This window comes from Hordeum vulgare, chromosome 6H (genome assembly GCF_904849725.1).
Source record: "Hordeum vulgare subsp. vulgare chromosome 6H, MorexV3_pseudomolecules_assembly, whole genome shotgun sequence".
NCBI classification, from domain to species: domain Eukaryota; kingdom Viridiplantae; phylum Streptophyta; class Magnoliopsida; order Poales; family Poaceae; genus Hordeum; species Hordeum vulgare.
In genome coordinates, this window is record NC_058523.1 from 109,773,598 (window position 1) to 109,790,680 (window position 17,083).

Consider the following 17,083-nt stretch of genomic DNA (forward strand, 5'->3'; position numbering starts at 1 on the left):
GTGCAGTATTAAGATCGCCCTCAGGCTTGCCCTTGGTGTCGTCATTGTAGTACATGGTTTGAAACTACTAAACTGATCTCGGGCGTCACCTCTAATATTGCATCCCCTTGAAGGTAGGCGGCTTCAAACGCACAACAAAACCACTTGGAGTAAATTGCCTATAATCAGGTTTATGGATTAATGAATATATGTGCAAATTACTACAAGATTTAATCCAAATAAATAGTAAATAAATCACCACAACAATAGCATGGACTACACTAAACATGCAGACTAGCATAGTAAACGAGTAGATCGAATCTACGACACAAACTAGACACATAAATTCTAGCATTATCTCAAACAGAGAGAGCATGATTGCATACGGTGCAGCGGGAGTAGAACTGCCAGCGTTGATATTGTCGCTCATGTCGTTAATGAAGAGGTTGCCAAGATCGGGAAGAAGTCGTCGTTGAGAAAGTCATCGCTGCGAGCAGTCGCGTGAGTGCGCTCCCCAAGAACCTGATCGCCCCTCTCCCGTACAGGATACAAGAGGTGGGGTTTCGGAGGCATGTTGTCCCTTCTTCGTTCCTTACCGACAAAAATAAGCGCGTAGGTATGAGCTCGGCTCGGCTCAGTCCCGCAACCCGTGGCATGGCGCGACGAGCGAGGAGGAGGAGTGCGCGATGGCCTCTTCTCTTCTCACTCTCTTACAAGTGCTAGAAGAGCTCACCTTATAAGAAGGTGTAGCTTTCTCCCAACTAACGGTATGAGATTAAATTTTTATCCCACTCACACCACACTAACAGCCAGCTTAAATGAACCATGAGAATTCCAGATTTTAGTTCGGCTTTGGGCCAAAGGCCTACTAGCAAAATCCATCATGAACAAACACGATGATTGCATGCACATGACTCATTCAATCATCTTAGTCTTAAAAATATCATTTTTTGCTATTTTGAACGATTTTATTGTTCAAACATAGATGCAACACAGAAACGTTGCTTTTGTAGCCTTGCCGATGAAGGCCACGCGGTCAATGCAAACACCGAGGAATACCCTTTGGTTTGGTAAACGCTTTCACACGCGTGCTGGACGAATCGTTCGGCCAGTCGCGCACGAGCCGCGTGCCTCGCTGGCCACGTGCATGCAACATCTTTTCGTCAGATTTGGTGCAACCATGTGTGAATTTGTTTCAAATGTTTGTCATTTTGTTATATTTTGTCCATTTAAAAAGTTGCATCCACGGTTGGTTGCAACACGAGTTCGTTGGATTTTTGCTACAACCAGCGTTTGACTTTTGCTACAACCGTGTTAATTTTTGCTACAACCGGGATATTTTTTGCTGCAACCGTTCACAAAAAAAATTGCATACACATTCAGGTCGATATTTTCTACAACCGGCGTTTGACTTTTGCTATCACGCACCATCAGTTTCGTTTTTTTGCTACGATCACGTAGATATTTTTTTGTTGCAACCGTTGACGAAAATTGCTGCATCACGCCGAAATTTGCTGCATCGGGAAAAAATATTGCATGGAGATCTAACGGCGCGGCCCGCCTACAGCTGACGGATTGGGCGGCCTGCACGCGGCCAGCCGAATCGTTCGGCTGACGCGCCGGCGCACAGCATCGCCCCTTTGGTTTTGTTGTATATACACCTCATATGAGAAAAATAATAATAATTAGAAAAATTAAAAATATTTGAAAGTTTTTTTTAACAATCAACTTGACTTTCTTTTGCATTTGTATAGAACCAGCATTGACTTCAGGGAAAAAATAATATCTATTATAGGTCACTATTCATATTATGTTTTACCATTTTTTATCCTTTTTAAAAGAAATCAATGAGATTTTTATTTTATTTTTTATCAGTGCCATGAAAGGTCAAGTTTATTATAAAGTGAGGAGAAACCCTTTTCTATCAAGGTCAAGTTTATTTTAAAAAGATTTTCAAAAATTATTGACCTTTTATTTAGTTACCTTTTTTTGTCATGATGAAAGTAAATACACCCAGACACAAAAAATTCCCCTCTAGCAAACTCCGCTCTATTATCAGGTGAATGACCAGGGGTACTTGGTACTGTTAGCTCGGTTGTGTTGCTCTCTCGGTTGTGTGTTATGATATGTTCGTTTCACGTAAATGAACTAGAATTTGTTTGCTTTTTGTTTGAACTGTTGCATGAACTGTTCTTGTAAGGACATCTTCAAGACAGAGCCGTAAATCGTCTAACGCAGGTGTCCGGAGAGCGGAAGCCATCAAACCCAAGATTGTATTGGTTCGTGGAGTAGCCTGGACGCGTTTTCTTTCGTAAAGCAAAGACAAACACGAGACCTTTGCAAGAGTCTGGACATACAAAACGTCCCTATCTACATCTTGTAGTGACGGAGGTAGAGGATGGTCAAGATGGGCACTAAGATTTTAAAATAACTTTTACACCATAAAGAAAGGCTAAGAAAAAAAATGAATATATACAATATTACTGCTGGCCCATCCTGACCCAGTGGGCTAGGTCCGCTATTGACGCTCTGGCCTATCCAAAATTCTTTTCGAATCCGTGCCTTCATCCTGCTCGTTTTCTCTTCTTGCTTCTTTTTTTCTTACTAGCAAAATATGCCCGTGCGTTGTAACGGGAGTCAAATAAACTATGCGCTAGTCAAATAAGTATAATTCAATATCGTTATGTATGAGCATCTTCTATTTTAACACAGTGGCTCAGCATGTTGTCACTTATTTTTCCTTCCACGCTCGTTGATGATGGTGTGATGTCTACGTGATCATAGTGCACTCGACATAGTAAATCTCAAGGCTATGGGCTTGCCACTGCACTCATCGATCATGAATAACTCCCAATGCCTAGACAAATAAAGACTTTCAAAATCAAATCGTAGACATATGTTTTAATCGGTGAACGCTTTTTTGAATAGACAAACACTGTTTTAAGATTTTGTATTCTTTAAAAAATGACGAATAGTTGAAATCCATGAACTGTTTTGAATTCTTGAAAAAAAAATTACTCACCAACATTTTTTTTGAATTGATCAATTTTGTATTTTTTAAATTTTGCATTTTTTGAATAGACAAATACTGTTTTTAGATTTTGTATTTTTTAAATTTTGTGTTTTTAAATTTATGTGAACATTTTCTAAAATTTCATGGACATTTGTTTTCGGAATCCTTAATATATTTTGAATACACTATCATTTTTTCAAAATCTTGAACATGCTTTTATTTCCTGGATATTTTTTATAATTGGTGAACAATTTTGCAAAACTATCAACATTTTATAATCCACAAAAAATTTATGATTTTCCTTAACATTTTTTGAATTCATATACATTTTATGAGTTCTTAAACATGGTTTTGAAAAATCGCAACTTTTAAGATTTAAAATCCTGAATTGGTTGAAAGAAGGAAAGAAACCATAATGAGAAAAAGAAAGAAAAAAATAAAAGAAAAATAAAGGAGTCAAGCCCCGCACATGGGCCGGCCCATGAACGCATATGTGTGTGGGGTAGGGTGGGGGGTTGCGGGAGAAAAGGAAGAGAAAAACAATAGCATCCGTGAATCAATCCCTGGTCTCCCTGATGAAAGGGAGAGGCGTTAGCTACTCTACTACCCATACACCTGCGGTTTTCATTAGTATTGCCGTGTAAAAGAACTTAGCACGACGCGACTTTGGTAAAATGAACCGTTGCCTTGACTTACGGGTGACATGGCTGGTAATTTGTAGCAACTTCGAGAGCATTTTCTAGACGGATGACGGAAGCATTAGATGCTTTATTATTAGGGAGAGACTTTCGCCGCCGCTTCACCATCCCGGCCGTCACGTCACATTTGGTCCTAACCAAATCTGGCCACATTTAAAGAATTTATTCAAATGTGTCAATAAATTTGATATTGATCAACTCATGAGTAGCCGAAGGAAGATTTTATTGAGCATCAATGAACGGTTAAAGAGGAAAATAATGCTGAGATGTAATATTTAAACATTTTAAAATCTAAACTACATATGCATGTAGCTATTTTAACAGATGTACCTTATGTATATGGCTATTTGATCGCACGGGTTTAAAAAAAACTTTAAATGTATGTGGCTATGGTTGGATGACAGTCTTTCACATAAGGACACGGGAAGAAACTTTACGGTTTGTTGTTGAAGATGTCCTTATCCTAAATAAAAAAGAAAATGGTAAGATTCCGTAGTACACAGATGCCGCCACGCTCCATACGCATGGAAACAGAGCTCATATCGGCAGGGCTCCGGCCGGCCGGCCTGCCGGCCGAGATGGAGATGGATGGGGATCCAGCTAGCGCTTGGCGCAGTCGATTCGATGTCGCTGTAACGATGATGCGTTATCCAAACAGAAGTTGGGACTTGGGACACATATTTCCTTTGACAATCGGGGCTCGGGACAACTCATGCCGCGTGCGTCCAAGAAGACCATTTTCATCTGCACAAGCGCAGACGACGCGCGCCTGCAGCTAACGAGCTCGTTGATCTGAAGTGTCAGCCCGGCTGGTGCCGCTTTATATTGCTCGTCGATCTGAAGTATCAGCCCCGACCTGTTTACGTCCTCGGACCGAGATCTTTGCCTGGACCTGTTTACGACGGCGGACGATCCGGCGAAATCTGTTCGGCTCGCCGCCGAAATGATGTGCGCAACGCCTTGTCGCCGAGCAAAGGTCGCCACGGCTCTTGGATTTGTATCCTCGTCGGTGTCAGACTGTCAGTGTCACTCGGCGAGAGCGATGACGATCTCAGTTGGCTCCTCGTGGGATCACAATTCACAAGACGTCAATTTCCTTGTTGTCTTGGTCGGAGTATCAATCGATGCTCAACGTCCACCGCGTATATTTCCGCGGAAGACGATCCAAAGAAAGGACCCTTGGATGCACGCATAGTCATGCCAGACCTCATGTATCTTGTCCAAACAGGTTCTTGTTTGCCTTTATACCTTAGACCAACTTCAACCGACCGACCCAAACTGACGATAATTTTGTCGGCTTTTTATCCGTTTGGGTCGGCCGTTCGCCCGTCTTCTATCCTGTTTTAGATTTGAATGCACGCATCGTCATACCAGATCTCATGTATTTTGTGCAAACATGTCCTTGTTCGACTTTATACTTTAGTGATATGAACACTTTTATAATTTTTTATTAAGGAACTAAAATACAATCAAAATACATGGCCGGCCTATGAAATATACTCAGGAGACTCTCTTACACAACAGTTTCTGAGATAACTGAAAACACAAATGCACACGACTACATTGCAAAAGATATCACGGATATACCTAAATACAACGTTACCACACATCATCAAACACCTAAGCTCCACAACAATGTTCTTAGAAGGGAAAACAGCATAATGCATCGTCACGGTCTAGTCGAGACAGACAACAGACTTTATCTGAAACCCTGCTATGAAGAGAAAAACCACAAAGACATCTTCGAAGAGAGCGACATCCCCAGATATTGCCGACGTTGGCTCCAAAGCAAGGAGCTTTCGTTCGACAACTCACTGGTTCCACCACGAGGCATCCAGAACAACCGCAACGAACACAAGTCCCTAGATGTGGATCTGGATATTGAAACTGCCAACAATAAAGGACGAGCCCGAACCACCCGCTGCTATACCCCTTGTTAACCAAACGATCAAGAGGCAGAGCCATCACTGCCATCGTGATGCCCGTTAGAGAGCCAAACATGCAGACAACCTCACCGCCTGCAATTCAGGAAACAAGTTTGTTAATATATGACATTAGCTGGTTATTCCACATACAATGGGTCAGGAATATGGATGTCCTTTGCTTTTGTGGTCATGTTATAGTTATCGACACGAGACAACTATAATGACCATTTTCCCGTGTCAAAGTTATCAACATGTCAACTATATGTAGTTACCCTGTTGTCCGTGCGATAGTTACCAACATGAGGCAACCACAATTACCAGTTGTCCATGCTATAATCGTTGAGTGTGTTAGATGCAAATCACTATCATAGTCGCGATGTAGTTATATGAATGGTTACGACGAGATTTAGTTTCTATCCACATGTAGTCCGACATCCCATGTAGTGTTGTGCTGTAATAACATATGAATGGACCGGCTTAATGAGAAGCCCACCCCACTCCTCCTAGGGTTCCTCCCTCTCTTTCACCGCCGCCGCCGGCTGCCCTAGGTCCTCCTCGCCGCCGCTGGCCGCCCTGCCACCCCTTCTCCCCCGCCCCCTCTTCCCCCTCTCGGATCCGTCCCTGCGCCGCCGCCTCGGGAGGTGGCAGGGGCGGCGCGCGACCCCCCTCCCCTTCGGACGTCCTCCTCCCCCATTCCTCCCCGCCGCCACCGGTGGGTGCCCCTGGCGCAGGCCCGGGTGGTGCTGGCGGCGGCGGAACCTTTAGTCCCCGCGTGTGGGCTCCCCTGCCCGGGGCATGGGGCAGCGGCGGAGCTCCTCTGCTAGGCGGCGGCCCAGTCACCCTGCAGTGGTGGCCGACAGCGTGCGAGGTGGTGGCGTGGCCCTTGGCGGGGGGCAGCGTGGTGGCGCGCTCCCGTCCCAGATCTGGGCCCTGCGGGGCCCATCTGGGTCCTAGCAGGCTAGCTCCTGGCATGGCTTCGTCGTCGTCTGCGTGGTGAGGAGGAGCAGCAACTCGGACAGGGGCGGCGATGCTGATGGCGTGCCTGTTGCAGCGCGACGGCGAGAGCTTTACGGGCATGGAGGGGCCGGCTGAGCCTGTGTGCGCACGGGCCTAGTATGCTCCTTCTATTGTGTGTGATCGGCTACTGCCGTTGACGGTGGAGGTTGAGCCCTCCCGCGTGCCGACAGTGTTGCTGCCCTAGTCCCGGCTCCAATTCATCACTGTGTAGACCTCACCTCGTGGTGCCATGGTGAGGTGGCGTGGAGGCTTCAAGACCGCTTTGGCACAGGATGGTGGTCGGTTTGGTGGCGGGCTCCGAAGCATCCGAGGTGAAGGTTGGGATATGGGGAAACCCCTGTCGGCCTGGCCGACACCAATGCGGTGGCGCCTGTGGGTGCCGTCGGACCTTCCTGAAGGGTGTCGGGGGCTACCCTTCCTCTCGCCTTGTCGCATACCGGGGGAAACCCTTGGCAGCATCGTCGTTATCGTCGCGGTCCTTCTTGGAGGTGTTGATTGGTACCGGCGCTTCGGAGTCTTGGAGCTTGGTGGGAGATCTTCGGTGGGCGCAGTGATCGCGAAGCTTCTTTGTTTCTGTCGACCTGCCGTTACCGACATTTTCTTCTTTTGTTTTTTCTCTTTCTTTTTTTGGGTGTGACGGTGTTGTTTCCGTCCCAGCACCTATCGTTGACTGTATCGGTTGGTTGCTTTGTAATACAAAGCGGGGGAAACCCTTTTTTGTTAAAAACATATGAATGGTAACTCTTATAGTAAGGGTGATAGCTTTTGACTTCAAAAGGATATTAAAATGTTGCAAAAAAGGTTTCAGTTTTCATGACGAGTAACTTCTTTGTGATATTTACGATAGGCAGATCAGTATGTCAACATTTGTTATTACTATCTATAAAGTATCAATGCGTGCTACATATGCCAAAATTTGTGTGCGTGTGTGTGCGTGGAGGGGGGGGGATTTCGGTGGAGATCATGTGCTTTCAAATGAATGGTAAATTGAAAATAAATAATAAAAAATAAAATAAAATTGATTTACATTTTGGATGTTCATGACATGGTAACAAGTGTGTTTGATAATTTTCATCCGAAACGGGGCAATAATATTTCGTTAGTGAAAAACAATGAAGTGTAACACTTGGTATTTGCTTTTTCTTTGCATAGGTCAAAATGCAAAATCCCTTTCACCTAAAAAATTGCATTTAATATTTGAATGTTGTTGAGTAAATAGGCAATTTTCCGAGCATATTAATCCACGAGATAATGACTAGCATGGCATTCACTAGACTAATGATATACTGATCATGAACTAACCTAGCACATACTACGCATATAGTCGATACATCTATGCATGCAAGTAGTACTGTTAGGATAAATACGAACATGAGGATAAACGAGTCATACCCTCCAGTGGGCCAGTTGACCGTAGCACCAGCGTTGGCGTTGGACGCGGCCATAGCAGCAGCAACAGCATCCTCTGCCCTCTTCTTCTCAGCTTCAAGGGCGAGACGATCGGCCTCGGATGGTGAAGACATGGCGATGACGAGGACGACGCGGATGTAGACGAAGCAAATGGATGAAGGCGAGCAGTCGCGTGATCGCTCCCCAAAAACCTAATCGCCCCTCTCCCGTACAGGAGAGGCGGGGTTTCAGAGGCCTGCTCTCCCGTCGGTCGTGTACGCGGTAAACGGGACGGAGTCGCCGGCGGCAGCAGCAGCAGCAAAAGGAACGAACGCGTGAGGCAGATGTGATCTGATTCTCGTGATGGCTAGGGTAGGCGTTAGCCTGCTTATGTAGGCGGCTGGACGGAGAGACGTGGGCCGAACCCACGTCCGAGTCGGTAACAGCCCACGATCCGACGTCTCGGATCGTGCCGTGTTCGTTACGTATTCTCCGTTCCTTACCGACAAAATTAAACGCGTAGGTATGAGTTCAGCTCATTTCCACAACTCGTGGCGAGGCATGGCGGGGGGCGGAGGAGGATTGCGCGAGGGCACCTTCTCTTCTCACTCTCCAATAGCATGTGGAAGAGAGACCCTTATAAAGGGGTTCAACTTCTCCTCCACTAGCGGGGTGGGACTAAACTTCCCACCACCTTGTCATGCCACCACCTACATGGGCCCTTGGAGATTTTTCTGAAATTCTTTTATGGGCTTAAGGTCCGTCACTAATTTCAACAAATGTGACCATGAATACATCTATTTTTTACGGTTATTTTTTGCTTGGAAAAAAACATTTTGCCGTCCATGGGAGCCCAATTGGATTTATGATGTATTATCTTTTTAAAAAGTTGAGGAAATCTGAAAAAAATGAATTTGATCGTATGTGCGCCAGCGCGGGCAGTATGTGCACTCTTTATATAGGACCTGCCTTCAAGTCACCCCACTACACTGCCTTAGCTGAACCTGAGCACGCGAGACCCCGCAATGGAGCAATGGGCGTACTACCTCTGCCTCTGCTTGGCTCTCCTCGTCCCTCTCCTCCTCTTCAACCTCAAGCCCAACAGCAAGCGTCGCGGCGTGCGTCTGCCACCAGGCCCATGGCGGCTGCCGGTCATCGGTAGCCTGCACCACCTTGCCGGCAACCCGCTCGTGCACCGTGTGATGGCCGACCTCGCGCGCCGGCTGGACGCACCGCTCATGTACCTCAAGCTCGGCGAGGTGCCGGTGCTGGTGGCCACGTCCCCTGAGGCCGCCCGCGAGATCATGCGGACGCACGACGTCGTCTTCGCCACGCGGCCGTGGAGCCCCACCATGAAGATCATGAACTCCGAGGGGGAAGGGCTGGTTTTCGCACGCTACGGCACCCCGTGGCGGCAGCTCCGCAAGATCTGCATCCTCGAGCTTCTCAGCGCGCGCCGCGTGCAGTCGTTCCGCCACATCCGGGAGGACGAGGTCGGCCGCCTCGTGGCCGCCGTCGCCGCGGTGCCGCCCGGGGAGCCCGTGAACGTGAGCGAGCGGATCTCCGTGCTCATCACCGATTCGGCGGTGCGTGCCATGATCGGGGACAGGTTCAAGAGGCGGGAGGAGTTCTTGGAGACACTCGAGGAAGGGGTCAAGCTCGCCACCGGCTTCAACCTTGGCGACTTGTTCCCTTCGTCGTGGCTCGCCAACTTCATCAGCGGCACGGCGCGGCTGGCGGAGGAGAACCACCGCAAGAGCTTCGAGCTCATGGAGTACGCGATCCAGCAACACGAGGAGCAGAGGGCCGCCCCCTCGGTGAACAGCGACGTGGAGGAAGGAGGGGAGGACCTAGTGGGCACGCTCTTGAGGATCCGCAAGGAAGGTGGCCTCGACGTGCCTCTTACCATGGGAATGGTCAAAGGAGTTATACTTGTAAGTGCACCAGCTCCTTAATTTGTTTTAGAATACTTTGTCCTTTACAGTACTATGTGTTTTTTTCTTAGATTTGCATATCATATACTCCCTCTATACCACAATACTTGTTGTTGAAGAGAATTAGCCTAATCCTCCCCAACAACAAGTATTTAAAAACAGAAAGAGTATTAAATAAAAACATCAAAGAATGCCTTCACACAAGTTTACAAGTATATCCTCATGCATACAACGCTGCTCCTCACTACTCATCCGCCTTACTAATCTATCAAAGAAACGGTCCATATTCCTCTTCAACAGTCATGCCAACGCCCATACCGTGCCTTTGGACCTCACTCTTACTAGTAGGATTTCAGTCGACGGTGATGCCCCATTGAACACAATAGCGTGTATATGCTTCCACAACTCCCAAGACATCAACACTATGACGGTGCGTAGATCTTTCCTGCTCATACCGGTGTGTCCGTCCCTGCTGCATAGCCATGCTTCAAGTGTATCATATGGTGTCGGTGTCCACTTTGGTCTCCCCAAGGCTTCACATACCGTCGCCCACACCATCCTGGGAAACACACATGTAAGTAGAACGTGGTTTATAGTTTCCTCCTCCGGGTCACAAAGAGAGCATGCATCTTGGTGCTATGGCCCTCTTCGGGAGAGTCGGCCAGAAGTCCAACACCTATTCCGAGGCGCCAGCCAAGTAAAAAATCGACATTGCGATGGTAATCTCGACTTCCAAGTCAGCTCCGACATTAGCGAGAAGAAGTCATGCAAAGCTTCAATCCCAATGTTGGGGCCAATGTCCATGGCCCACACCCCATCTTCCAAGGCTTGAGCCACTAGCCTCGTTGACCTTGTACGTGGTGGGATCCTGGCGTATAGTGATGGAGCAATCTCCTGAATCTGCAATCCTCCAATCCATCGGTCCTCCCAAAAGAGTGTGGTCTGGTCGTTGCGTGTATTTCTCCTTGTTGCTTGGTACAGTAGCATAGAATCGGTGTCACTTTAATTTTGAACTCACTCCATGGCCTATTAGTATCCGTCCGTTGAAGCCATGGCCACCTGGACTGCATGGCCTCATTCATCCATCTGAGGTTAGGCAATCCTAATCCACATGACCATTTGGGGGCACAAACTGTGTCCCAAGCTACTTCACAATTCCCTCCATTGGCCTCTGCCTTCCTAGACGACAGGAACCCCCTACACATTTTGTTCATTGCCGCTATTGTCTTCATTGGGAGGTCTAATGTCATCATTGCATGAATTGGCATGGCGCATAGAACTGAGTGGATCAGTGTAAGTCTTCCACTCTTCGACATTAGCACAACCTTCCACTTAGGCAAATGATTTGCCATTTGATCCACTAGATACTATAGTTGTGAAGCAGAATGTTTTCGCAACGACAACATCAAGCCAAGGTACTTAATTGGGAATTATCCCATCGAGCATCCCAACCGAGTAGAAGCCATGGTGATCTCCTCCTCTGAACACCTAATCAGTGGTGCTGCCGATTTTCTCATGTTGAGCCGCAAGCGTGACGCTTCACCAAATATTTCCAAGATGCCCTTGCAAACCGTTAGGTCCATCGTATTAGGCTTGACCAACAGGGCCACATGATCCCAAAGATTGAGAGCCTTTCCTCATACCCACACGCACCAAGGGCTCCAAAACCTCTTTGTTGTCTACTAGCTCGAACAGCCTATGCGGAGGCTCCACGGCGAGAATGAATAACATCGGTGATATAGGATCATCCTGTTGGAGGCCCTTGTAGTTGTAGATAGTGACGTCGGGGTCCCCATTCACCATGACTTTGGTAGTAGATGTTGCAAGGATTCCACATATCCATGAAAGCCACCTAGGCCCAAATCCAAGTTGCTGCAACACCGCGAGTAAGACAGGCCACTGCACCAAATCAAATGCTTTAGATATATCAAGCTTGAGCAACACCGTGGAACTCCTCAAGGCGTTCAGCCGCTTTACCGTGCTCTGAACCAACATTAAGTTGTCATGCAAAGATCTTCCCTTCACGAACGCACTTTGGTGATTGCCCACTAGTTTGGAAAGATCCACCCCAACCTAGATGAGAACACTTTCTCAAAGATCTTGATTGCTCCATGCACGAGATTGATGGGCCTGAAGTCACCCACATCCAAAGCCCCGTCTTTCTTGGGTTGAAGTTACATAAGGGATTTGTTGATCGCTGCCATACCTCTGAGATCTCCCCTCTAGAGGTAGTCCATAGCTTTCATGAAATCTCCCTTGATGATGTTCCAACATGTGACATAGAACCTGCCCGTAAATCCATCCGGTCTCGGCGTTTTATCCAGTGACATAGACTTGATGACCTTCTATACTTCATCCTTCGCGAATGGGTCGTCAAGGTGAGATTGGTCTAGACGTGGCATATATAGCACCTCCAAGTTTAATATGTGTATCGGTGGGCCACAAGAACCGAACGCCGCAACATAGTAAGCATCCACCGCGGAAGCCACCTCGTCCTGCCCAGAATAGATATTGCCATTGTGTCTCACCGACCTCATGTCGTTCTTTCTCTGTCTATGACGTTCTTGTTGATGGAAAAGCCTAGTGTTGCCATCCCCTTACCACAGCTGTAGCAGTCGAGACCGCTGCCTTGCAATGGTTCGCTCTAGCGAACACATCCCTAGAAGTTTTCGTTTCAATCAACTGCGAAGATCCCTCTCTGCGGAAGAGAGCGGCCTAGAGCCCATCGCCACATCTAGTTATTTTATCACCTCCAAAGCGATGGAAATTTGCAACTTCACATTGCCAATCCATCTGTCACTCCACCTATGTAGACTAATAACTATGGCCCTCAGCTTCTTAATTATGCAGTGTGAGATAATCATTAGAAGCAGCCGTCGTTGAACTCCACACGGCTTGCACTGTCTCCATAAATCCCTGAGCTTTTACCCAAAATGCTTCAAACTTGAATCTCTTGCGAGTGGTAATCTCCACATTCATATCCAGCATCAAGGGGTAGTGATCCGATATGGCTGTTCCCAAGGCCGATAGAAAGCAAGCCGAAAAAGCCTCATCTCACTCGTTAGACACAAAGACATGATCAATTTTCTCCAAAGTTACGTTCTGCCTTCCATTCGGCCATGTATAGCACCGTCCGTTGAGGTACAACTCCTTCAGTTCCAGCAAGTTAATCTTCGTCTGAAACCTTGCCAACATCCTACAATTGATCAATGCGTTACTTTTGTCCTCTTGCCTAGCAAGGAGGTTGGAGTCTCCTGCTACCAGTCATGTCCCCACATGTAATTCCATGATGGCCACTAAATCTTGCATGAACTCCAATTTTCCACTCTTATCTTGTGGACCATAAACACAGGTGAGCCACCATGCGTGATTATCCGGCGATTCCACCAATGACGTTAGAGTATTATTCATATAATGGGGGTTTGACAGTTGGGTGTAGGTATCATCCCAAGCCACCAAGATCCCACCGCGGGTTCCTAGTGCCGGTAAATAGAAGAACTTTCCAAATTAATTGCCAAGGCATTGTTGTAAAACTGCCAAAGATACGGCCTGCAGCTTAGTTTCCTGTAGACATACAATGATCGGGTTGGCTGTGGTGCCCACCTGGTAGACTGCACTCCTCCTAGCTGGAGCGTTTAATCCACGGACATTCCACAATCATCTTCAAAGGTGTTGCACTCATTGATGTGACCCATGATCTACCTAGCAACCGACACGCTGCATATGTCGCAACGCCCCCAACCACTAGCGGCTCCTGGAGAGGAAGAGCCGACTCCGAGCTAAAGAGAGCCAACACGGTCACAATGTGTGCATCCAAGAGGGGACACGAGAACAGGTCCATGTACACGCGGAGGGCCTCGTCCTAAATTACCTCACCCTCGTGTGCCAAGCAGAGTTCCCTTATGAGCACCTGTTGTTGCTTGGATACAGAGTGCTCGACGATCCTCGCACTCCTCCTTGGCGCTATGTCTAGCCTCCTCTTCTTCCTTGGATTATGAGTCTTGGTTGCCGGCCCTCGATTAGCCAGTCTGGTGAGGATGGGAGAGAGGGACTTGCGCATTTTCTCGCAAAGGGACGCCACCTTCTCATGCACATCACTATCCAGTCCCCATGCATTGGTGTGCATGGCGCCTGACCGATATGTGGGCAGCACCATCCTCTCGATGGGCCACCCCATGTTGCATGCTCCTATAGAGCGTCGGAGCAGCTATCCACCGATAGGCTTACCTGAAAGTTGTCACAGGCATCCACCTGTCCACCACCGTCTTGCATGCCCACCAGTTGTTCCACATTGTACAACCAGAAAGAATCCCCGTGCATTGGCTCATCCGTAAGCCTAGGGGGGACACCTCTGTTTGGCCATACAAAGCAACCTGATAGGAGCCGATTTGGACAGACTCCCCAAAAGGCTTTTCAAAAGCGAGCAGTGGATCCGAAGTCATTTCTACACACCCAGGGTCCGATCCCCACTCGTGTCCGCGTGCCTCCATCGTGGCACCTGCACCAAAATCGGTGAAGCAGCGGAAACTGCCAAAGCGTGTGTTGTATTAAACAACAGTACTTATATTCATTTTAAAAGTACATTTCGTGATATACTTAGTAGTATTATGAATATGTTGTTGCCAATGTTGAAATTGTTTCCCATTTTTTATGAAACAAAAAGCTTGAACAACATTGATTAAAAAAGGTCAAGCATTTTGAAATGACAAAATAGTTAGAAACACACTAGGTATCTTAATTTATTTCTTCTTGTTCCTTTCACTCTGAATCCATGAAATGACATGTGCTATATTCGCTATAATTCTAGGATTTTCTACTTGATGTCTCACTTTTCTGACGGTTGAAAATCCATGAATGCTAAGAAGAACTTGCAATTTTTAAATTGTATAAACTGACATACTGCAGGATTTATTTGGTGCCGGGAGCGAGACATCAGCTACCACGCTTCAATGGGCCATGTCGGAGCTCATGAGGAACCCAAATGTGATGCGGAAAGCACAAGCTGAAGTACGCGACAACCTTCAAAATAAACCTAAAGTGACCGAGGATGACTTAGTGAATCTCAAGTACCTAAAACTGGTCATCAAGGAGACAATGAGGTTGCATCCAGCCGCACCATTGCTTCTCCCTAGGGAGGCCAGGGAGCCTTGCAAAATCCTCGGATATGATGTACCCAAAGGTACAACGGTCTTGGTGAATGCGTGGGCGATTGGCAGAGATCCAAAGCACTGGAAAGACCCTGAGGATTTCAAACCAGAAAGGTTTGAGTCTGGCACAGTGGACTTCAAAGGCACAGACTTTGAATACATACCTTTTGGGGCGGGTCGGAGGATGTGCCCTGGAATGACATTTGCTCAAGCTAGCATGGAGATCGTGCTCGCTGCACTGCTATACCACTTCGATTGGGATCTCCCGAGGGGGGTGAAGCCTCATGGGTTGGACATGATAGAGAAGATGGGCCTCACTGTCCGGCGGAAGAACGATCTGCATCTACTCCCTGTGGTCCGCGTGCCTCCTATTTGATTTCCACTCGCGTTAAATTACGAAGATGAATTATCATTTACTATGTCTTCTATATATGCGCTTTTCTCGAACCCGGAGGCGTATGAAGAAGTATTGTTAATTACATCACTACGTACTAGTAAGAGTCAATTTATATGTGCCATGAGTGTGTGTGATTCCTATGTTCATTTCTACTAGGAAGGCTCATCACACTACAAAAAATCCAAGTATATAATTTGCTTATAAAGCATATATACATCTAATCATAAAATTAGACACCCGGGATATCTTGTAGACTTGTACCACTCACCACTCTAGGTCATATTTATATCATATTAGATGTATCTAATATGTTGGTAGGATAGATCGGGTCTTTGCTTTCACTAGTGGGGACGGGGCCTTTAGCCCCGGCCCGTAAGGGGCTTTAGTCCCGGTTCACCAACCGGGACTAAAGGGGCGGGACTAAAGGCCTAACCTTTAGTCCCGGCCCTGTTACAAGCCGGGGCTAAAGGTGCTCCACGTGGGCGCCTCGTAGCGCCCCAGGGGCAGGACCTTTAGTCCCGGCTCGTTACACGGACCGGGACTAAAGAGTTTCAGATTTTGCTTATTTTTGGGTTTTCTTTTTAAATGATTTTTTTTTGGGTTTTAGGGTTTTAGGGTTTAGGTGTTCGGGAGATTAACGTGATGCCTCATTTGGTGTTCGGGAATTAGTTTTCATATAATTTAAATAGAAATAATTATGCATATATATATAAGATTAACTTATCTTACAAGCGAGCATATATATACAATTATATGGAGATCTGAATTATCGGGACTAGAGCCCGTCTATTCGATTACATGGACGAACATCAGTAATGGCCCCTAGCTACACTAAATCGTCCTTTGTCATCTATAGCTTCCGTCCTCAGAAATCCCGCAAGCTCCTCTGCAACAGCAATCGCGCGTTGCTCTGGTAGGGCCTTCGTCCTCATGGCCGTGTGCTATATAAGAAGAGGAGATGAATATGAATATCAATCATGATAACAAAGAATGACGGGTAAAAATAGAGGTGTGAATGTTCATTGCTTACGTCGAATCTGTGATCCTTGTGCTCAGAGGTAAACGTGCGAATGGTCTCGCAAACATAGTATCCGCATAGATGCGTTCCCCGTGGCTGCTGGTCGCACTTTACGAGAATAGAATATATATAATCAAAATAATAATCTAGCATCATAAATGTATTGAAAATAGAAGTATATCATACTACTACTTACCTGAGCCGCTCTAAAGGTCAGCTTCTCAGGAAAGTTACCGGTAGTCATGCACTTGAACCGCTTCCAAACCCTGCCCGACAAGGATAATGATTTGCTAAGTTTTTCATTAATTGATATATCAGAAAATCATCGAAAGAGATCGATAGAGCGCAATAATGATTGAAATTACCCTTGGAGCATGTCCTGGAGGCTTTGGAACTATTCCAAGGGTCTCGATAATGGGTCGAAGGCATCAACTCTTCCCTTATCAATTTGAATGTCCAACAGAATCCAATGGAAGCTGCACATGTATATATATATATGTGTGTGTCAGTAACTTATCAATTACACTTATAAGTGAATGGACACAGCAGAGTAAAGACCCTCACCT

The 17,083-nt window shown here is 46.7% G+C and overlaps 1 protein-coding gene across 1 annotated transcript; it reads left to right on the forward strand.

Moving 5' to 3' along the window:
- Positions 1 to 9,024: 9,024 nt before the first annotated feature.
- LOC123403403 (desmethyl-deoxy-podophyllotoxin synthase-like) lies at positions 9,025 to 15,614 on the forward strand. Its single transcript, XM_045097338.1, has 2 exons — positions 9,025 to 9,955; positions 14,861 to 15,614. Exons 1-2 carry the CDS (start codon positions 9,047 to 9,049, stop codon positions 15,476 to 15,478), a joined length of 1,527 nt encoding a protein of 508 aa, XP_044953273.1. The 5' UTR covers positions 9,025 to 9,046; the 3' UTR covers positions 15,479 to 15,614.
- The last annotated feature ends 1,469 nt before the right edge of the window (positions 15,615 to 17,083 follow it).